Below are 20,857 nucleotides of genomic sequence, written 5' to 3'. Positions count from 1 at the left end.
AGGATCATGGCACAGAAGATCGATTTCAACGCCCTCAGGGCGCGTACGATGGGATCGGGAAACGATGAGGAGGCGGTCACAGTTGACACACGGGGTTTGATCTCCAAAGTCCTTGCGCGCTACTCTGGAAAATGGTACGTCTATATCGGTGGCAGCTGAAAATACTGGCGTTTACTAAAGCGGGATAAATAGGACGGTTTTACGAGAGATGATACAAAATGCGGCCGATGCTAATGCCACGAAAGTAACGATCAAGTTCGAAACGCTACCATCTACGACGGTTCCGCTGCCTCCGGCGGCCGACGAGAGCACTCTGATCAAGCACACGATATCTAATCACACTCTGAAACGTCTTCTAATATCAAACAATGGCCTTCCGTTTAGCGAGAAGGATTGGGCAAGGTTAAAGCGCATTGCTGATGGCAATCCGGATGAGACCAAAATCGGTGCGTTCGGTGTCGGCTTTTACAGTGTATTCGATGACTGCGAAGAGCCCTTCGTGTCATCTGGGAAGGAGGCCATGGCGTTCTATTGGAAAGGGAACGCTCTCTTTACTCGTCGATTACAGCTGGACGAAGACGCAAACCCCGAGACTACCTTCGTTCTAGATTATCGCAATGATACCTCACCGGTTCCCTCGTTGATGCAACTATGTCAGTTTCTGTCCAGCAGCCTTACGTTCGTCAGCCTTGAGGGTATAGAGCTATGGTTGGATGACTGGAATCTCTTGCGACTCACGAAGAAGACTGCCCCAAGTGTCAATCTAAGCATTCCGAGGGACATCGAAACGAAAACGCCGCAAGGCCTGATGAAAATTCAGAGTGTCACTCGAGAGGTTGCTCAGGTTGATGCTTCGTGGATGCGCGTTGTTGAGTGGAACCCTAATGCCAGCATCTTCCGGGAGGGGCTCAGAGATACCACAGGTTCTTTGCGTACCTTCTTCTCCAGACTCACAGGCCAAAGTGCCCCTGAAAAGCCAGCGAAGCCCGAACAACAAGATAGTTCCACTGACACTGGAGAGATGACCAAGACCTTAACCGCCTCGGTCTTTCTCCATATCAACACTGCCAGCCTTCAAGCTTCCGTCAGTCAGGCGTTGAGCAGCGAACTTGAACGAGCTACGCGAAAACCTCCCCCTAAGCGATCCACCATCGCTATTCTTACTCCCTCATACGATACGACGTTAGCTTCTGGTGCCTCTGGCTTACAGTCAGAGGTCCTCTCCTCTATCCTTCCTTCTAAGGCTGGTAGGGTCTTCATAGGTTTCCCGACCCATCAAACAACAGGTCTCAATGCCCATATCTCTGCTCCTTCTGTTATTCCTACAGTGGAGCGGGAAAGTATTGATCTCAATACTCGCTACATCAGCAAGTGGAATTTGGAGATGCTGAGGGCCGCAGGAATTGTCTGCCGGATCGCCTGGACTGCCGAAATGGCGTCCATTAAAGCTAGGATATATTCTGGAAAGGAGTCCTCAAAATCCATGAAGGTACGGAGGGATGATATAACGGGTGTTCTTCCGGAAGCCATCCACACTGCAAACCAGTTCGTATTCCGTGAATCGACACCATCATCACTTCTTGGACAAACCATCGAAGACGCATTTTGGACGTGTAACAAAAGTGCATCAATCGAGGTTCTTTCAACATGTGGTATCATTCAGAGTCATCAAGCACGCCTTGCCCCGAAGGATCTCAGCTTCATGGATTCTATACCAGTCCTGCCCGATGAGTTCGTATCGGGGGCAAGGGATTTCGTTAAGAAACTGACGGATTTCGGTCTGGTTACTGATATCACGGTCTCCGATATCAAACGGGAACTCGAGACCAGCACACTACGGTCCAACCAGGTTATTGAATTCCTTGCTTGGCTGGGTCGAAGGGCTGCCTCAGGCCAGCTTGATCTATACTCCGTCCAAAGCTTACTGAGTGTAGCAGTGGCGAATGAAGAAGATGAATCCAGTCCCCAGAATAGGCTGATCGTTTTTGGCAGCATCGATAGTTATCTAAGTCCTCAGAAGATACCCGTTAATCTGCCCGTGCCACCCACTGTGGCGCCTTTCAAATTTACCAAGTCTCTTGGGAAGCAGGAGTTGGAGGCTTTTGGTTGGACGGAGCTTCAAATAGTTCCGTGGGTGCGTTGGCTAGTCTTCAATGCTGCTAATCGGAACCTACTCCCCTTGGATCAGGATATCACACAAAGTCCCTCGTTCTCTGCGCAGGTCTTGCCGGTCCTTTCGAAGCAATGGGAGTATCTGAGCCAGGCAGCAAAACAATCTGTGATCAATCAGTTACAGCCACACACCGTGATCCCGACTAAATTAGGGATGAAGCAGCCTGCTGAAACCTACTTCTCTTCTGTCCGCTTGTTCGATGACCTTCCCGTCATCCATGGCCTGAATGGAGTTAAAGAGAAATTTCTGGCAGCGCTTGGCGTTCGTAAGACAGTCGAGCTCGGTGTCATTTTCGAGCGTCTTCTCGATACCACAGAAGCACCCGATGGCCCTAAAAATGATCAGAGGAAATGGAGTCATGTCGACTTGATACGATATCTAGCTTCCGTTCGCGATGATATTCCTGCAAATGATATTAAACGGCTCAAAAACACCAGCTTATGCACTGCCGAGCCGAGTGACGGCAGTGGTAATGGTGATCTTAAAGCAGCGAATCGCAAGCGCTATAAAATCTTTGAGTTGTTCGAGCCGAAGGACTCGCTCAGAGCTCTGGGTTTGCCCATCATTGAATGGCCAGGTCGGTATCAGCCCAGCAGCAACGAAGGAAAGTTTCTGTCTATGTTGGGACTCAGAAGTTTCGCGTCAGCTTCTGAGCTTATTCAAACCATGGCTAAAGCGGCCGTGGATGGTAACTGGGTTCTTCATACAAAAGCGATGTCATACTATATCGCCGAGTTTCATACAAGTGGCTATGCGACGTTTGACTGCAGTACAGTGAATGTCCCATTCTTGCCCGTTGAAGGATCGCAGGGTTTGACTGTTCCGAGCAAATGCTTCACTGATGAGGGTGCTACCCTGTTTGGCTTTGCTATCCTTCGCAGAGACCTGCATCCTCATGCATCCAAGTTTGGGGTTAAGCAACATCCCGCTCTGAGCGAATGCATCGATTGCCTTATACGTCAGCCACCGACCACGAAGCGTGACGCAAGGGTGGTATTCAAGTATCTAGCCGGGCGGGTGTCAGAACTGAGTGGGCGGGATATAGATCGTGTTGGCAGTGCGCAGGTAGTCCCCGTCTCGACTACACAGGATGAGATGGAAAAGAAGGTTGTGCGTCGCGTAGCACCCAGAGTTTGTTATCTCGGTGATGGCGAGGATTACAAAGACATCTTCGATTTCGTCGACTTTGGTCAGGAGGCGAACCTCTTCCTCATGGCCGTCGGATCCAAACGCGAGCCAACCAAGGTGGAAATTGCACGAATGCTCGTAAAAGAACCGGCTAGGATTTCAGCCTCTTTCCAAAGTGCCGACAAATATCTCAAATTATTGAGAACACTCGCTGAGCATGTTTCAACCTTGAAGAGGGACCGCGAACTTTTCCAGGACATGAGGAGGTCGGCGTTTCTGCTCGCAAGCAGGGACATTACTTCCCTGGCACAGGCGAAAGCCGCCAAGGATGACAACCTGTCCGACGATGATGGGGAAGATCAAAGCATCAAGGAATGGACTTTGACTGTTGCGAAGGATGCAGTCGTGGTGGATGACTTCCAGAGCTTTAATCTTTTCAAGGAACATATACTAGCGGCGCCCCAGGAAGAATTGCTGGAGAATTTCTATCAGTCTCTGGGGGCTCTACCGTTGAGCGGCCTCGTCGAAGAGCGTGCTCACTGGGGCGCTGTGGCTGCCGACCAACGTCCGGCTGCCAAGTTGCAAAAGCTGATCAACGAGCGCTCGCGGCTGTTCTTACATGACCAGTCTCCTGATCTGATCCGACATGATGTGCGGTGGCTAGAGAGACACCTGCAAGTGCAGGTGGTGCATTCCATCTCTTTAACTCGCTCTCTTAAGGGTCGTCGGATATCCCACACCCAAAAACGAAGCGCAATCATCACTCAACAGGGAAGAGACTGGCTCCTGTGGATCTGCCCGGGCAAGTATGATCTCTACGAAATTAGTCAGGCTCTGGTGCACCTAATTCTCGTTCGGCCAAAGCTCCATTCAACCCTTACATTGGAGATGCTGCTGAAGACTGATCTTCTGGAGCTCAAGGCTCGCGGGTACAATGTGGAGCGCATTCTCAAACAGAAAGCGCACGAGGCCAGGATGGCAGAAGACAGGCGGCAGAAGCAGTTGGAGGAAGAGCGGCAACGTCTGCAAGAGCGAGAAGCTGCGTGGGCCAAGGAACAAGCTCAGATACAAGCACAACCTCAGCCAGCACAAGAAGAACGAGAGCTAATGCCGGGAGATTTCCCAGACTCGCCGTCGGGTAAGAACAGCACCCGTGACGTTCAGCCGGACGGACCTGAACAACCTCAAGATCGACGGCCACGAGGGTTCTTTGCCAACCTCTCTAAGCGTTTTGGGATCGAGGGCAATCGGTCACCCTGGAATGCCCTCAATGGAGAGCCATCTCAGTCGTCCCGTCCTGAATCCTCAGAGACTGCCACCCCGCCCCCGCCTTACTCTGCGGAAGATCCTCAGAAGACTCGCTCAGAAGCTCCTGTCACTGTTAATTCACCCCATCGACTCCAGTCGGAGCTGCTCTCTGCCATTCAGGCGTGTCGACCCCATGGATCTTCTGATGTTTATAGCCGGCCTGAGACGAACCAGATCACCGAGAAGAAGTCCTACTGTGACGAAAAGCCTAGTCATGATCTAGAGTTTGTTGCGACACTTGCCTGCGGGATCCACGTATTGTTCGTGAAGAGCCTCCCGGACCGCAGTCAATTCCTGGCCAAGAATAGCGTGGGCATCAATGTCTTCGCTTCGATGCTAATGGAATGTGCCGGGGTATTTTCGCTCCGGTCAGACATCCTCAGTATTTTCTATGATCCTGGGGGCAAAACGATCGCCTTTAACCGGGCCGGAAGTGTATTCTGTAATTATTTCTACTTCCAACAGCTTCATGAGAAGCAACTGCTCGCAAACCCGACTGCCGACCGAGCGGACGCGCTTGTATACTGGTGGGTGATCCTGTGCCACGAACTGGCCCATAACCTGGTGGAGGACCATAGTTCTGCCCACAGTTTTTATACGTAAGTTTGCTTGCTCCCGCGACAGCCCCGTTTCTTTTTCCTCTTGATAAGATGGCTTACAATGTTTCCAGCGAAGGGTTTGTTGCGCAATACTTCCCTAAGATAGCAGCCAAGCTAGCAAGCGCAGGTAGAGCTGTTCCAGAACCGAGTGGCTAAACCAGCAACGTGCTCGGATTTAGATAGGAGTTCTTGTATATCAATCTCATCACAGACGGCAGGCGCCGACATGTACATAATACGAGACAGCTAGACGCTCAAATCCTCTATCAAGGTTCCATCAATTTGTAGTGTCCAGACCTTCCATCTGGGCTATGGCCAGTGATGCAAACCGGACAAACATCAGCGTCACCTCCGCGGAGAGATGCGTGAGATCTCTCCAGAGCTCTCAATTCAATTGCATCGTCTCTACTTTAGGAAATTTCCGACAATTCTCTGAACGAGGAACACCTTCTTAACAGCGACCTCATGGCGGGCACACCCGACGCCTCGATGGAGGAAATCCTCTGGCGGTCCCCGCCCCACGTCCAGATGATGGGAGGATATCTCCACTCCAACAACAGTACAAGATTTGAATCCCGTAACAGCAGAAGCAGTCTACTGACAGTCTCAATGCGTGAGCAGTTCTTTTCTATTTTGCGGAGTCGCCATTCTTTGACGCAACATCTAACAACGCGTCACTGGCCATCCAAGCGAACTACAATGAAGCTTTCCGGCACTTTGTTGAGACGCGCGAGGCCTTCGAGGGCCGCCTGAAGACTATGCAGGGCTTGGAATTTGTGGTTTCATATGATCCCATTCAGGCAGCGGCACAACCTGACGGTCGATTTGCACACGAGCCGTCGAATATTTGGGTGATTCGCAAGCAGAACCGGCGCAAAAGGACCGGCTTGGAAGATGAGGTGGTGGTTTTATCAACATACTTTATCGTCGGAGACTGCATCTACATGGCCCCATCAGTTGCGAGTGTCGTGGGAAACCGCATCGTACGCGAACTTCTTTCTGTTTTCGCATTCAATATTTTATCTGATTGCTGATGCTAACTCGGGTTCCCTGCGCAGCTGTCTGCAGTTACGTCCCTCACTAGCTTGTTAAAGACAGCAAGTACACTCCCTACCTTTACCCCGTCCCATGGCCATACCTACATGCCCCCTGCGCTCAAACAAGCAGATGCAAATCAACCTGGCGCGCAATCGCAGCAGAGCAAGGAGAACACCCCGTTACCGGACACTGATGCAGGTGGCAAGGCCTCGCTTGCTGGATCATCACAGATGGTCGGTACCGGTTCCAGCCTACAAGACACGCGGACACTTGCAGAGTCATTCAATCTGCTCCGACGGTACGGGGAAGAGTTCATGGATGAACATCCGTTGGTGGGAGAGCCCGGATCGTTCATCCTATCCCGAGTCAATGACACAGACCGAACCTCGGCAGCGAAACCGCCAGCCACAGCCGCGAAGGTGGGAACGCCGCAGGTTCGGGTTGATACACCGGGAAAGGTATCAGAGAAGGGGACGACACCATCGGGATCCGATGAAAGTAAGATGCGGAAGAAGAAAAGCAAGGTTGGCAGTTGAGGTGGAAGGACAGGATATGATACCCTAATGATCATGAGAGCAGGATTCTCTCATCCCGATTGCATTATAAACCTGACTAGCTAGATCTCTCTTCTAATATGCAATAGCTTCTGGCTATTGCCATCAATCATCTTTTCATCGGCTGATCTTTACAGAAACCTTTGTGGAACGAAACAAGGGCAGCAGAGTAACCCCGCACGGCTACCCAACCCAATCTTAGTGCCAGTTGAAGTATCTCTGACTCATATCACTCCTCATCTCAAACTCTCGTCTTCCTCGTATGCTATAAATCCAACTAAGATTCTCTCCCCAGCATGACTACTACCGCCACCACCTTCCCCCGAAGTGTCTCGTGCAGTCTGTCCGCATTCGGATACAGAACCGCAGCTTCAAGGAACCGGTTACATCACTGCACCAACATCTTGAACCGTTGAACTTGGGGCAAATCCCCATTGAACTTCTCCTCTCCAGTCTGAGAAGCAACAAGTGCGAGCCCTGTGTCTTTCTTCTCAGTAGCACGTAGTTTAAAACAACAAGTTCGACGCATCATGAGCTCCGTGAATGGGACCAAGCCCGCAGTAGTCTGCGTATTGTAAGTCTCCATCCAGCATATCACCATATTAAATCACTGTCTATTCCCCCATCCCGCATTTATACTTATACTTCAACACCAACCATCACACACATCACCGCCCATCAAAACAATGATGAATCCTTCAAAAACTAACCAAGCCAATACAGCTGCGGCTCCGTCTCCGGCACGAATCCACGCCATATGGAAGCCGCGCGCCAGCTGGCGCACGAATTCCACAAGAACAACATCCACCTCGTCTACGGCGGCGGCACAGCAGGCCTAATGGGCACAATAGCCCGCGAACTCGTCAGACTATCCGGCCCGCAAGCCGTGCACGGCGTTATCCCGCGCGCATTAGTAAAGGTAGAACCGGGGTACGACAATGCAACGGAACATCCCATCCCAGACAACATAGACCCCAATGCAGGAATCCAGCAAGCGCGGTCCGGCAAGGATGCGGAACGAATCATCCCAGCCAGTAGTACTACCACTACTACCAACGGTACTACAAGGGCAAAGGAGTCCGAATTCAGGGAATCCGAGTACGGGACGACCACGATTGTGGCGGATATGCATGCGCGGAAGCGGCTTATGGCGACGAAGGTGCAGGAGGGAGGGCCTGGGTCTGGGTTTGTGGCCTTGGCCGGGGGGTTCGGGACGATTGAGGAGGTGATGGAGATGACGACGTGGAATCAGTTGGGGATCCATGGGGCCGGGGTGGTGGTGGTGAATGTGGATGGGTATTGGGATGGGGTGTTGGCGTGGGTGAGGAAGGCAGTGCAGGAGGGGTATATTGGGGAGGAGAATGGGGGGATTCTGGTGGAGGTGACTGATGTGAGGGATGTTTGGCCGAGGCTGAAGGGGTATAGGGTTAGTAATGGGAGAATGAGGTTGAACTGGGGGGAGGAATAGTAGTACTACTAGCTGTACGAGATGTGGTGGTCGAGCCGAGTTAGGTTACTATATATATATAGAGACGGACTCAAATGTGGGATACGTGATATTATTCCGGAATCGTGACTACCAAATCAATGATGTATCTGTTGCATCTTGCTGCTCCTATGAATCAACCTCCATTGTCTCCTCTTCTTTCGTCTCGCCCGCATCCGCCTGCTCCAGTGCCTCCAGCAGCGGCACCAGCTGCTGCCCCTCGTATAGCTTGAAGCTCTCAATCTTCCCCGAAGAACCATCGCCCGCAAGCCCCACCACACCCACGGATGTGTTGTCCACCGTAAGCTCCTTGTCCTGAGACAGGGACTCCTTGAGCGCCCGCAGGCCGTGCGTGATGAGCTCATCGCGCGACGAGGCCTCCAGCTTGTCCAGGTTCCGCTCCAGGTAGGTCCGAGCCATCTGGGAGCGGGCTCCGATGGCGCATGCCACCATCTCGTGGGTCATACCGGAGGGTTGAAATTCGAAGAGGTGCGGGCCGGAGTCGTCGACGCCGGCGACAAGCAGACCGACACCGTAGGGGCGCTTGCCGTAATGTTGAGTGTTCGTTTGGGCGCGGTCACCGATCTGACTGACAATGCGGTCGACGGGGAGCGGACGGCCGTAGGTCATGCGGGAGCTGAGCGACTGCTGCTTCATGAAGTTGGAGAGCACCCGAGCGTCCGATGCCAGACCGGCGATGGCGATGCCCATGTGGGAGTCGACTTCGATGATCTTCTTCTGGTACGAGGAGAGCTCTTCGGCATTACGCTGGAGATTTTTTCTGTCAGCCGGGTGTGCCCCAAAAAGAGAAGATGGGCCTGAATATAGGTGGATGTCGAACCTTGAGGCCGACCAGCACGGCATGTGTCTTGTTGACGAGTCCCACCACGACGGAACCTTGCTTCACGGCTTCTTGTGCATACTCGACTTGGAAGATCCGGCCTTGCGGAGAGCTGTAGAAAGCTACGTTAGTCTCTGAAAATAATCGGGAAGACAGAACCTGGTTCTGGTGGATGAGGGAGCTTGGGGGAGAGTCCATACAAGGTGACCGCATCGTTGTCGTAGTTGTTTCTGAACATGGCGGAAGCTTGGGTAGGAGAGACTTGAAGGAGGGATGGATAGGGGTCTCTGTCAGTTCAATGGAAGAGACCAGGAAGAACAATCGGTCTCAACAGGGCAAATAGAGGAGTCAAGGCGATGAAGTAGGGAGCAGGAGTGGATGGGAGAGAGATATGGAGCTGGAGGGCAGGCAGAGAAGCACTGACGCGGTAGTACTCACTCAGAGTAACTCATGCTTAAGGCTAAGCTCTCACTGCTTGGCTGGCCCGCTGCCTCAGGCCGCCTGCCCCATCATCCACTTCCGCTGCACGTCACTGCCTTCCACCCATTCCATTCCAATCTCTCCTGCTTCATCCAGGCTCTGGCCGTCCTCGGTTTGCGGTGCTCCTCTTGTTGCCATCCCGTCTTACTACCCATGTTACTTTGGCTCTGCCATCTTCCTCACAAGCTTTACTAGTCAGGCTTCGTTGGTGCGAAGCTCCTCCTACTTCTGCCTGTTGTCCTGGACCTGAACGGTCCTACTCCGCAATCATGACCGCCGGACTCAAGACGATCATCGCCCTCTCCTTCGTACGTCCTTTTGGGAGCAAGAATGAAGCTTCTTCGCCTCTTCCGAATTAGAGTCTTGCTAATTGCTATCCTGGCATAGGTTCTGGCCATTGGCTTCCTGCTTGTTATCCTGTCATCGGCGCTCTGGCACAACTTCCTCCCACTGGTCGTCGTTGCGACTTACGTGGTTGCTCCCCTGCCCAACTGGATCTGCTCGCGATGCGCAAACCCCGATGATTTTATGGACAGCTCTGGCAATGCTGCTGCTGACTTTGGTCGTTTCCTGACGGGCTTCCTGGTGTTGATGGGTATTGGTGAGTGAATTCCTCGGATAGGCGGGCCAGGTTGGCGGTCGCATTCATCCCTACCATTGAAGTCGACTGCAGACTGTGCTGCGCCTGGAGACATATGCCCTTGTTGCTTCTCGACTCTCTCGAACCCCGGCTGACCATAACCGCTTCGCTAGCCCTCCCCGCCGTCCTTGCGCACAGCGGCGCTATCGAGATTCCCGCCATGATCATGTCCATCATTGGCGGTCTTTTGATCTATGGAACCATCATCAGTTTCTCCATGTTCTTTAGAGAACAGGAAGACTTCTAAGCCTCCCAAATTGCCATGCGCGCCGATATCTGCAAGTCCAGATTTCGCATTGGATACCCGCTCGCAGATTGTTGATCGACCTTTTGAAGCTAGCCGCCTTACATGTTCCTTGACCAATGCACCTTTACGAGACATAGTTTTGATTTGACGTATGCTAGGCGTACTGATGTGCTTTTTGATGCCCCGGGAGTAGCTGTTGATTCCACTCTCGTTGTTCGATGATACGATTGATGTACTATAGCCAGTACGAGATTATATAGAAAAGCTGCCAGTGCAGTGTGATACATTCCTTTATCCAGATGCATAACCCCGTGCCTCCATCTCTTTCCTTTTATCTTCGGAGATGCCGATGTCTTCCGCTCTGTAATGTGCCTAGATGCCGGTCACGTGGGGGCGCGCCGCCTGGGCGCGTCGTGTAAAATTACCCGCGCTGACTGGTGAGTGAACATCCAACAGTGATCCAATATCTACAGTTCAAGTACGAGTAATATGTGAACGAGTTATCCCTCGTCCTTCTAACATGAATGTATGGTCCGGCACAATATCGCTGGATGGAGGCGCACAACTCCAAGGTAAGCCCCGCCATAAACCCGGCTACATTCGCCCTACTCATCACCAAAGCTAGGCCTACAATTGATAGACCGGTCGTCGAACTGGCAATCAGACATTGGCAGAGACTCCGCGCTCAGCCTTCGCTGTTTCGTTAACCTGTCCCTCATTCCACTCTATGCGCGATGCGGTCCAAATCTCGAACTTCACACAAACAGCTCGCCGACCTCGCAATGGCTGAAGGACAAGCTGACGGGCACTATCTGGTTAGAGGAAGATGACTTGGATCGGCTGCAGACCTTACAATGTCCAATTGGCCTCCTCGTGGGGATCGAACAGGTTGGGCGGACAAAGACTTCGGAAGCCAACACGACCGACCTCTTGATACACGGGATGTTATCGACCACGACATCCTACGAACGACCGCCCACTCCGCCTGTCTCTTCACCGGAGCTAGATCACCAGCCGTCCCATGTCGTAAGACAGGAACTGAGGATATATGCCACTCCGATATCTGCCCATCTCATTGCCAAACATCTGTCTCTCCCATCTCCACAAGATACCGATGGCCATGGTCGATCCCCTCAGTTCCTTCCGGACATTCGCTCGCCAAGTCCCAAGCGCAGACGTGTAGCAACACTGTTTGAGTCAGTGGCGCAGCATCATAAGAGAGTACGGCAGAAAGGAGGTGAGGCTGTATCGCAATTAATGGCGCGATCACTCTCTCAGTCGTCCCAGCAACTGCAAGGTCTTCGGGTCAAACGGGAGTCAGAGGAGCCTTCCCTTCCCCAGCTGGACCGAATCGCCTCACAACGGTCCCGGTCTGTATCTATTGGAACGAACCTCAACGCCAAACTTCTAGAAGCTCGGTCGGAGCAGTCACGGCCTAGCAGCAGACGGGGCTACGTGCGCGAACTGAACTCTCGGAGAGGCACGCCAAACCCGTTCGCGGAGTCATCGTTACGAAGAGAACAAGAAATGTCGCCGGAATTACCCTCTGAAGGGAAGCTTGAATCTTCAGCTGCGCCCAAAGATGCAGAAACCATTATCGCGGAGAACAAAAACACGATAACGCGGACAATCTTGACCTGCATGCGGCTTTATGGCTTCAACCGTGCTACAGCACGCTCCGCAAGCTCGAGCAGACCACAAACCGGGACTGGTAGTCACGATATGGTTTCTGCAAATGGCGAGGATATTTCCAACACCGACGAAGATGAATTCAAAGCAATGTACCATGCGACCTATCGCGCATCAACCTTTGCACTACGGAAGTATCTGAAAGAGCCGTCTTCAGGCGAAAACGGCTCGCCGAACAAGCCACCTTTGTTGGAGAAGGGGAAAGCAATGGCATACATCGATGAGTTCCTGAAACTGTTTTGTGAGGAGAATTAAGTCTGTCTGGTACAGATAACGAGTGATGAGTTATGAAGTATATAATACAGCGATATTGTTTGAAGCCAAGAAGCCATCAATGTTTACCCCAAGGAAGGTGTATATCACCACGCCACAGCACGAATATATGTGCCAAAATTTAAAGAATGGATCAACCCTATTACCCTATCAAAATCGTTCTTAAAATGTAAAATCTACATCGAGCAAAATTGCATGAAGGATCTCCCCCCCTCCTTCTCACTTCAAGTTATAGATAGATAGCATAGATCGGGCAGGTGATTTTCCGGCCCCGGCACTGCATCATCGCCGGCTTCCCCGAACAGCTCCAACCAACCCGCCGATCCAGCCATACTGTGATACCATCTTCAGTGCTGGCACATCACCCTCTCTTTCCCGGAACTCACATCTCACTTATACTATTATATCCCCGTCACAATGGACGTCTCCAACAACCGTCTCTTCCGCTGGTCCAAGCCCGAATGGCTTAATAACTCCGCCGTGCGCAACGCAGGCGTCTACACCTCCGGCGCACTGGTAAGCTCCATCATGACGACCACCACCATAAAGCAACCCAACCACTCACATGGCAGTAGTTCTCCCTGGGCTTCTTCTTTCTCATCGATGCCGCCGCTTTCTCCCACAGCGCCCGCAACGGCTCCTTCGTGCATGTCAAATTCGTCGACTGGATTCCCGGCATCTGCTCCGCGCTCGGAATGCTCGTTATCAATTCAATCGAGAAGTCGCGTCTTCATGCCGATAGCTTCAGTTACAGCGGGAGTGGGGTGGCGTGGAAGGCGAGATTTGTGCTGTTTTTGGGATTCGCGTTGCTCGCCGGTGGATTGGCTGGGAGTGTGGTTAGTATTTCACCTACATTCCCTACCTTACCTTTGGTCCCTTTTGTCTGTTTGGGATATCGAGGTTGCTGGAGTAGAGTGGAGGCTAACTGAAGGGAATATAGACGGTCATGGTACTTAAATACCTGATCAAGGGGTATCCGCTTCCCACACTTTACTTTGGTATTGCGAACGTTATTGCGAATGGACTGGTTATGCTGAGGTGTGTATATTCCACGATATGTCTTCATTGGGAAAATGCAGGAGCAGGAACAGATTTTACTAATGAACTCTGTGATTGCAGCACCATCGTTCTATGGATCTCCCAGAATATAGAAGACGATTACACCTACAACCTTGCTCTGTGATGGATGGATATTTCATATGAGATGAGATGGGCTATGGTTATCAGGTGTCCAGTTGTGGTGCCTGTTGACCGATTGATTGGCTGGTATGAGACGAAAGCGATACTTACTACTCCGCGACGTATTATTGTATTATGATTATGCGCTTCTTTTGGTCGGTCTTTACTACTTCTTGTTCCTTGATGGAACCATGGAGTTTTGTTACTTTTCATGATGGTTCTTGTGTTGTATAAAGCAATGTCGGCATTGAGTGGTCTGCGTCTGTGCTTTTTGGTAATTAGGTAGTTCTGTCTTTAGCATTCCTTTTATAAATTTTGAATATGGATACTTTGTTGCGGATTGAAGGTGTTCCTTAGTTTTGGGTAGAGTGACGTTCCTTTCCGGATCTGATAACAGGCATCGATATAGCCATTGCCGCTGTTGGTTATGATGTAGTAGTACTACACAGCAGGAGCCTAGCAGATACACGCGTCGCCAAGATCACTTCGATTCTCAGGCAACAGTTTTGATTACTATCTTGGAATGGTTGTTTTACACGCATCCATTGCTTGGGATTTTATTGAAGAGGTACTACTAGTAGTCCCACGAAGCATATCCAATGTTTATATATTTCTTGGCATAGGGCGCATGACATATCACAATAGCGCAGGGTATCTAACTCCAGGCAGCCATGTGGACTGCCAAGGACAGTAAATCGCATCGAGCTATGCATCATGCTCCATCTGATTTGTTTTGGTTCAAGTGGGGTGGAATTTCCCTCAACTTCTGCACCGTGAGCCTCAACACGGTGGCGGGTGCCTGTCACGGCACGTCGCTCAGCTTTGTCCAGGTTGACTGCCTAGCCCAGCCCAGCCATATCATACCGGGGAAGATTCCCTACGTATACGTGCAATGCACGTATGCCTCGAGGGCTCTGCTCTTGACATCGGCCACGTGCTAGCCAGATGACGACGAAGTAAGCTCGCTAGGCTACAGCATCCGATCAACAGTACATGTCACATGTGTCGATTAGGCTCTTCAAGCAGATGCCTCAACCTTTTGAGCACGGAACTTGTCCATAAGCGCATCAATGGCATCCATGTCTCCGGCGTCGATCTTGTCACGAGAGTAACCTTCGGGAAGGCTCTTGGTCACCTCATCCATGGCGGGCTGGTAGTTGCGGACCGCCGAAGAGATAGCGTAGACGGCCTTCTTGCGAACAACGGGAGTGGTGTCTGTGGTGGCAATGGAGACGAGCTTCGGAAGAGCGTTCAAAACAACAAGCTATTATGGGATATATGTTAGTTTATTTTTTGATAAATTGATGGAAGGAGGAAAAATGAGACATCGACAACGTACCTTATCCTGGGCCTTTTCGTTGTTCTGCACAGCTGTGCCGATGCACCACGCCGCCATGCGACGCATGTCCGGTTCCTTGTGGTCAAGTAGTTCGACCAGAGGAGTCCACAGACCCAGTGGCTCCAGGTTGTTTGCGTTATCGATCGACTCGATGAGCTGCTCGAAGTTGTCGAATGCAACCAACTTGTTCTCCAGGTCGACTTCATCGGAGCGAAGGGCTTCCATGGCGGCTTTCATCAAATCCGCTTCGGAGGGACCGCCGAATAGCGTCGAAAGCATCTGCGGCGTCAGGCCGCGGGAGGGATCAGCGGGGGCATTGTTGCCAGAGTCGGTGTTGTTGTTGCTGTCACCGGAGGCTTGCTCTTCGGTAGCGGCCTTGATACTCCATTTGAGGAGACTGTTCATGTTGGGGTCCATGTTGCTGAAGTGGGGGATGATTCGGTGGTGGAGAGCAAAATTTGTGTCGGAGTTTGCGAGTGGTCTATTGAGTGGCGTGAAACTTCTTGAATGGAAAAATAGGTCAAAAGTGAAATTATGTATAATGTATCAATCACTATGAGAGTATCTCTATAGAGAGAATATGATGGTGAATGTGATGGTGCAAAATGATGCGCCGGTGTTCTATGAAAAGTAACGAAAAAGCGTGACGTTCTGGACGGATCGAGAGGGTTCATGCCGTTCCGACGGCCTTCCACCTCCTTCCACCGCACGCTGACACTACAGTCTGCGAGAGAAGGGAACACCATTGCTATCCTATTTACTTCCAACTCACAGAAGCCCTATCCTTGTATTAACCTGAGCCCTCATACATACTGTTAGTACTTTCCATGTGTATATCCTGCTATCTGGGTCAAAATCAACATCAGCCAGCGGCGCTGCAGCATACCCCGCCATGCTCGGATAACCCCGCGATGCGGTCATACATGCCCAATAGTTAATGCAGTGTCTTCTGGCTGCTGTTCACTGACCGAGACAGTTCTGCGCGTGGCACGAGGATACCATTGTATGACCATGCATTCTTCACTGCCTGCACCGCCAATGAATATCGGCTTACGAAGAATCAACGCGGCCCTTATGCGATTGACATTCCATGGGGCTGGCATCAATTCTGGCTAGGCTTCCCTCTTTGAAGCCCCCAATTTCGGGGCCCGATGGGAAACGGCGGTAAAGAAATCTGACAGCGCACAGGAATTGACCGACATCGAAGGGGCAGCAGTCGATCATTTCTACCTGACGTGTGGGATTAGGGATACTACAGATATGACGGAGTACGGAGAGAACAGCGGCACAGAGACGATCAGGCAATTGCATTTATTAAAGAGGTTACAAATTCAGGGATAAGAAACGGCCACGCTAGAGGCTAACGAGACAACGAACGAGGGGCAAAAGAGTACGAACCCCTTAAAGCCGGATAGACCAAGTGGTTCAGTTCTTAGTTGAACGGGGGGAAGGATCCAGAAGCCTGAACTTTGGACCGGTCGGGCTATGCCCATCGTCCATTCTCAGCTCTTGGTTGTTCCCTGGCCCATCGACTCCAAGGCGGGCAGTGCTATTATTATCCAGTCGTGGGTAAGCTAACGCTGTAGGCTATCATCATCACTATCATCATCATCATCGGCGGCCAACAAATTATTATTGTTCCAACCTTGTTCTGTGGTACACATTCGGGCTGAGCCATTGACGGCGGCAACCCTGGGTCGGGTTCAGCCCCACGAGGGTGCGCAAGTGTTTTTGCCATCGTGATTCCCTCCCTCCCTCCCTCCTGCTCTTCCTCCTGCTGCTCTCCTCAGCTCTCGGAAGGGCCACCTCAGCGGAATGTCCGGGTGAGAGGAACAGTAAGGGTAGACAAGAGATTGTAGGAAGGCCACAATCATTCTGCCTGGGAGGCAACCATGGTGGAAAGTTGACATCAGGCTGTGTGTATATAAAGAAATGTAGAAGAGTACATCCATGGGAATGTATAATTTCTATAACCACGATTTTCAACCTCCTCTCTATCTCTAAGATCGTTCTTCATACTTGTATCGGATCACTCACTATCTCACACCTGCTAGATAGTACTTCCTGAGCTCAGCAAGTACACGTTCTGGTCCCCCTTTAGCGCCTGGGTGTATATATTACCCGCTTACCTGACGAGCGGTACTCGGCGTGAAAGTGTGGCGGTGACAGCACTCGGACTAAACAGCACTAGTGCTCCCGGCGGTGCAATCAACGCAGCCGAAATACCCGGGCTAGACTCGGAAAAGCCTAGGGCGGGATCCACTTCACCCCGCCTGATCCAGTCCAACCTCTCCCTTTTTCGCGCCCGTTCAGTCACTCCCCCTCCCCCTTAAGCAAGTCAGTGTGTATTTGGCGTAAGAAAAGGGACCTTCCAGACTGGTTGGAAGAACGCTGACTGGTGTGTATTGCCTCCTCCCCTTTCAAGTTTCCTCTTCCCCTCTCCTATGTGACTCCGTATTCGTAGAAGGTGTTTAGTTACCTGGAAGATGGTGCCTGCTGGAGACTCTCATTAATTAAAATTGGACTTTTGTGCCCCTAATTGACTGATCCTATATAGTACTATCAGGATACTACTGAGCACTGGTTAGCAACTCACTACTTACTCCGTACACCCCCTCCCCCTACCAATCTGACCAGAACCAGAACCAGAACCAGACCAGACAAAACCAAACCAAACCAAACCAGACCAAACCCAACCAAACCCAACCAGGCCAACCCGCACCCACTCTTGCTTTCCACCACCGCCGACTCCCTAACCCGACGGCCTCTCCATCACTTTCCACTCCTCCCCCCGTTTCCTCCCTCTCCAACCTACTTACCTCAACTCATCCCATCTCTCTTGACTTTACTCCTTCTCTCTTCCGTCACTCCTCCCTCCCATCTCTATCACCAACACACTCTTCTCTTTCTTCATCTTCTTCCTCTCTTTCGTCTCTTTTTTTTTATTCCCCGTAGTCCGATTCTTAATCCCACACAGTCACCATGGAAGGTAAGGGCTTCCTGCCACCTTGCGTCTTGCTCGCTTCTCAAGCTTCTCGCTCCCCCTCCCCCCTCCGTTAACCCCCCTCAACGCCCACCTTCATAACTTTGCTAACATCGTTTTTTCCTACCATCTAGAGGAAGTTGCTGCTCTCGTCATTGACAATGGGTATGTTACCTCTGGGTTCTCGATGATTTCGGCGATGGATTCGTCTTGCTTGTTGTTGTCTCTCGCCAAGTCCAGGGGAGATGGTGCAAAACATACGTCCCCTTTTGGGGCTTGGTCGCGACGATGAACTTTGACTGTGATTCTCGCTGGCGTTGCTTTCCCAAACCCCCTTCCGGCGCTTATGGAAAGAAACTGGAACAGCTCGATCGACTGGCACGCCGAGGCTGTGGTTTGCTCAATTGTACTGACTCTGTGTTCCCAGTTCGGGTATGTGCAAGGCCGGTTTCGCCGGTGACGATGCTCCCCGTGCCGTCTTCCGTAAGTCAACCCCTCTCCTTGTCCGCTGTGCTGGACATCCTTCCTCCTGGCTTGATGGATTCTTCCCGCTCCTCATAGCAATTGCCACCCATTGCGTTCTTGCGCCGGGTTGTTAGCTCATGTGGGGGCGGTGAATCGCCTGTCATGTCAGCACCGGTCCGAATAGCGAACTAACTTGTGGTATAGCCTCCATTGTCGGTCGTCCCCGTCACCATGGGTAAAGCTCCCCGTCGTCTCCCCCTAGATTGGCCTATTAGGCTGGGTGGCCTGTTTTGTCTAACGCCGTCCGCAGTATCATGATTGGTATGGGTCAGAAGGACTCCTACGTCGGTGATGAGGCACAGTCCAAGCGTGGTATCCTCACCCTCAGATACCCCATTGAGCACGGTGTCGTCACAAACTGGGATGACATGGAGAAGATCTGGCACCACACCTTCTACAATGAGCTCCGTGTCGCTCCTGAGGAGCACCCCGTCCTCTTGACCGAAGCCCCCATCAACCCCAAGTCCAACCGTGAGAAGATGACCCAGATCGTCTTCGAGACCTTCAACGCCCCCGCCTTCTACGTCTCCATCCAGGCCGTCCTGTCCCTGTACGCCTCCGGTCGTACCACCGGTATCGTCCTGGACTCCGGTGACGGTGTTACTCACGTCGTCCCCATCTACGAGGGTTTCGCCCTTCCCCACGCCATCTCCCGTGTCGACATGGCTGGCCGTGACCTGACGGATTACCTCATGAAGATCCTGGCCGAGCGTGGTTACACTTTCTCCACTACCGCTGAGCGTGAAATTGTCCGTGACATCAAGGAGAAGCTCTGCTACGTCGCTCTCGACTTCGAGCAGGAGATCCAGACCGCTTCCCAGAGCTCCAGCCTCGAGAAGTCCTACGAGCTTCCCGACGGTCAGGTCATCACCATCGGCAACGAGCGTTTCCGTGCTCCTGAGGCTCTGTTCGCTCCTAGCGTCCTGGGTCTGGAGAGCGGTGGTATCCACGAGACCACCTTCAACTCCATCATGAAGTGTGATGTTGATGTCCGTAAGGATCTGTACGGCAACATTGTCATGGTATGTTTTCCAACCTCCTTGATATAAGCATAAAGTATCCTGATTACTAATACTGCCTAGTCTGGTGGTACTACCATGTACCCCGGTATCTCCGACCGTATGCAGAAGGAGATCACTGCTCTTGCTCCTTCTTCCATGAAGGTCAAGATCATTGCTCCTCCCGAGCGCAAGTACTCCGTCTGGATCGGTGGTTCCATCCTGGCCTCCCTGTCCACCTTCCAGCAGATGTGGATCTCCAAGCAGGAGTACGACGAGAGCGGTCCTTCGATCGTCCACCGCAAGTGCTTCTAAGGTATGTGCATGTATGCTGGGGTTATATGTCGTATCTTGCTAACGGGATGTTTTACCAGCTCTTGCGCGTGATCCGTTTCGTACTCTCGTATTCCCCCATGTATTAAAAAGCCCGACGGAGACACTGGTGACTTGCGGGCCCTCTCTGACTCGCACTAGGAGGAAGATCGCCTGAAAAAGGAACTTTTATTTTAGCTGTGGAATAGAGATGGTTTATTCTTTTTTGCAAACGCGTGTCACTACGGCAGCAGGCCACTTTGTGGCGGCAGCGAGTAAGAAAACCGGAGGACCGCGAGAGGCATGAGAAGCGGTGTAGGCGAGGGAATGTATATGGGACTGGTGAACCGTGGGGTGCAAGCTCTTCATTTGATATAAGTGTTCTACCGCGTGTTTGGCTCCTGTTCTCTCCCGTTGGGCCAGTTTCTTTTGCCATTCTCGCCTTCGGGCTGGTTATAGCTTCTAAAATGCTGCTGCGAATGTTGATCTTCTGTGGATGAGCCAGTCTGCTTTTTTTATCTTTTGTTTCCTTCTTTTCTTTACTGATTCCTGCCTGCCCATTGAGCTCGTATGACTTATTCATGACCTGATGTCTTTTCACGGCTTCAGTTTCGACTCTTTCAGACTTCTCCCAGTAATACTTGTGTCAATGAGATGGCCCGGATCCCACCCAGCTATCCGCCCGACTCGTTGTCAACCTGTCCAGCCCTGAAAGGACCATCGATCATGATGTCATGTCAGACCTTCTAGACCGCGGGGGAGGGAGGAACTGGAGGTGTCCGATCCGGCGGCCGTTTCAGCCAGCCCAGCTAGTAGCTAGCTGCTAAACCCAATAGGCGGCCGGTCCAGCTGTTTAGGAGTTGGTTGTTCGGAGTCTGAGACAGGTAGGGGTAATATGTGTGTGTGTGTGTGCTTCAGATCTTATAGTATGATATTATTATTTATGTAGTATAGTTATACTACTTACTATTCTTCCTCTATATGTTGATATCTAGTAATTGTGTCGCGAGTGTTGTACTGTATTTACTTCATGTGTAGTAGTGATGGTAAGTATGCATTGTGTGC

General features: G+C 51.6%; 10 protein-coding genes across 10 annotated transcripts; 8 read left to right on the top strand and 2 right to left on the bottom strand.

Annotated features, from left to right (window-relative positions):
* Positions 1-6: 6 nt before the first annotated feature.
* ASPBRDRAFT_131591 (histidine kinase-like ATPase domain-containing protein) lies at positions 7-5,364 on the top strand (the record flags this gene model as incomplete). The annotated part of the gene is made up of 3 exons (XM_067618343.1): positions 7-134; positions 193-5,208; positions 5,280-5,364. 3 exons carry the CDS (start codon positions 7-9, stop codon positions 5,362-5,364), a joined length of 5,229 nt encoding a protein of 1,742 aa, XP_067476457.1.
* Positions 5,365-5,673: 309 nt separating this feature from the next.
* med6 (mediator complex subunit MED6) lies at positions 5,674-6,782 on the top strand (the record flags this gene model as incomplete). Its single annotated transcript, XM_067618456.1, has 3 exons — positions 5,674-5,767; positions 5,830-6,191; positions 6,267-6,782. 3 exons carry the CDS (start codon positions 5,674-5,676, stop codon positions 6,780-6,782), a joined length of 972 nt encoding a protein of 323 aa, XP_067476456.1.
* A 548-nt stretch (positions 6,783-7,330) lies between these two features.
* Positions 7,331-8,268, top strand: ASPBRDRAFT_132378 (LOG family protein; the record flags this gene model as incomplete). The annotated part of the gene is made up of 2 exons (XM_067618434.1): positions 7,331-7,374; positions 7,524-8,268. 2 exons carry the CDS (start codon positions 7,331-7,333, stop codon positions 8,266-8,268), a joined length of 789 nt encoding a protein of 262 aa, XP_067476455.1.
* A 147-nt stretch (positions 8,269-8,415) lies between these two features.
* On the bottom strand, positions 8,416-9,365 carry pre5 (proteasome core particle subunit alpha 6; the record flags this gene model as incomplete). The annotated part of the gene is made up of 3 exons (XM_067618417.1): positions 8,416-9,054; positions 9,128-9,239; positions 9,328-9,365. The coding sequence occupies 3 exons, from the start codon at positions 9,363-9,365 to the stop codon at positions 8,416-8,418; spliced, it is 789 nt and encodes a 262-aa protein (XP_067476454.1).
* A 288-nt stretch (positions 9,366-9,653) lies between these two features.
* Positions 9,654-10,794, top strand: ASPBRDRAFT_46495 (Vps55 family protein). The gene is made up of 3 exons (XM_067625649.1): positions 9,654-9,915; positions 9,995-10,208; positions 10,361-10,794. Exons 1-3 carry the CDS (start codon positions 9,877-9,879, stop codon positions 10,492-10,494), a joined length of 387 nt encoding a protein of 128 aa, XP_067476453.1. The 5' UTR covers positions 9,654-9,876; the 3' UTR covers positions 10,495-10,794.
* Positions 10,795-10,961: 167 nt separating this feature from the next.
* On the top strand, positions 10,962-12,605 carry ASPBRDRAFT_158754 (uncharacterized protein). The gene is made up of 2 exons (XM_067619438.1): positions 10,962-11,066; positions 11,120-12,605. The coding sequence occupies exons 1-2, from the start codon at positions 11,015-11,017 to the stop codon at positions 12,436-12,438; spliced, it is 1,371 nt and encodes a 456-aa protein (XP_067476452.1). The 5' UTR covers positions 10,962-11,014; the 3' UTR covers positions 12,439-12,605.
* A 167-nt stretch (positions 12,606-12,772) lies between these two features.
* ASPBRDRAFT_46493 (UPF0220 family protein) lies at positions 12,773-13,861 on the top strand. Its single transcript, XM_067625648.1, has 4 exons — positions 12,773-12,972; positions 13,032-13,292; positions 13,397-13,494; positions 13,576-13,861. The coding sequence occupies exons 1-4, from the start codon at positions 12,874-12,876 to the stop codon at positions 13,637-13,639; spliced, it is 522 nt and encodes a 173-aa protein (XP_067476451.1). The 5' UTR covers positions 12,773-12,873; the 3' UTR covers positions 13,640-13,861.
* Positions 13,862-14,226: 365 nt separating this feature from the next.
* Positions 14,227-14,719, top strand: ASPBRDRAFT_296530 (uncharacterized protein). The gene has a single exon (XM_067622684.1). It carries the CDS (start codon positions 14,307-14,309, stop codon positions 14,574-14,576), a length of 270 nt encoding a protein of 89 aa, XP_067476450.1. The 5' UTR covers positions 14,227-14,306; the 3' UTR covers positions 14,577-14,719.
* fes1 (Hsp70 nucleotide exchange factor FES1) lies at positions 14,654-15,391 on the bottom strand (the record flags this gene model as incomplete). Its single annotated transcript, XM_067618443.1, has 2 exons — positions 14,654-14,899; positions 14,975-15,391. The coding sequence occupies 2 exons, from the start codon at positions 15,389-15,391 to the stop codon at positions 14,654-14,656; spliced, it is 663 nt and encodes a 220-aa protein (XP_067476449.1).
* A 2,519-nt stretch (positions 15,392-17,910) lies between these two features.
* act1 (actin) lies at positions 17,911-20,020 on the top strand. The gene is made up of 7 exons (XM_067625647.1): positions 17,911-17,963; positions 18,092-18,122; positions 18,385-18,440; positions 18,627-18,657; positions 18,733-19,504; positions 19,565-19,796; positions 19,855-20,020. The coding sequence occupies exons 1-6, from the start codon at positions 17,957-17,959 to the stop codon at positions 19,793-19,795; spliced, it is 1,128 nt and encodes a 375-aa protein (XP_067476448.1). The 5' UTR covers positions 17,911-17,956; the 3' UTR covers position 19,796; positions 19,855-20,020.
* The last annotated feature ends 837 nt before the right edge of the window (positions 20,021-20,857 follow it).

Source organism: Aspergillus brasiliensis, assembly GCF_001889945.1.
Source record: "Aspergillus brasiliensis CBS 101740 unplaced genomic scaffold ASPBRscaffold_11, whole genome shotgun sequence".
NCBI classification, from domain to species: Eukaryota; Fungi; Ascomycota; class Eurotiomycetes; order Eurotiales; family Aspergillaceae; genus Aspergillus; species Aspergillus brasiliensis.
The sequence above is the reverse complement of the archived record's forward strand: the minus strand, read 5'-3'. Positions and strand labels throughout refer to the sequence as shown.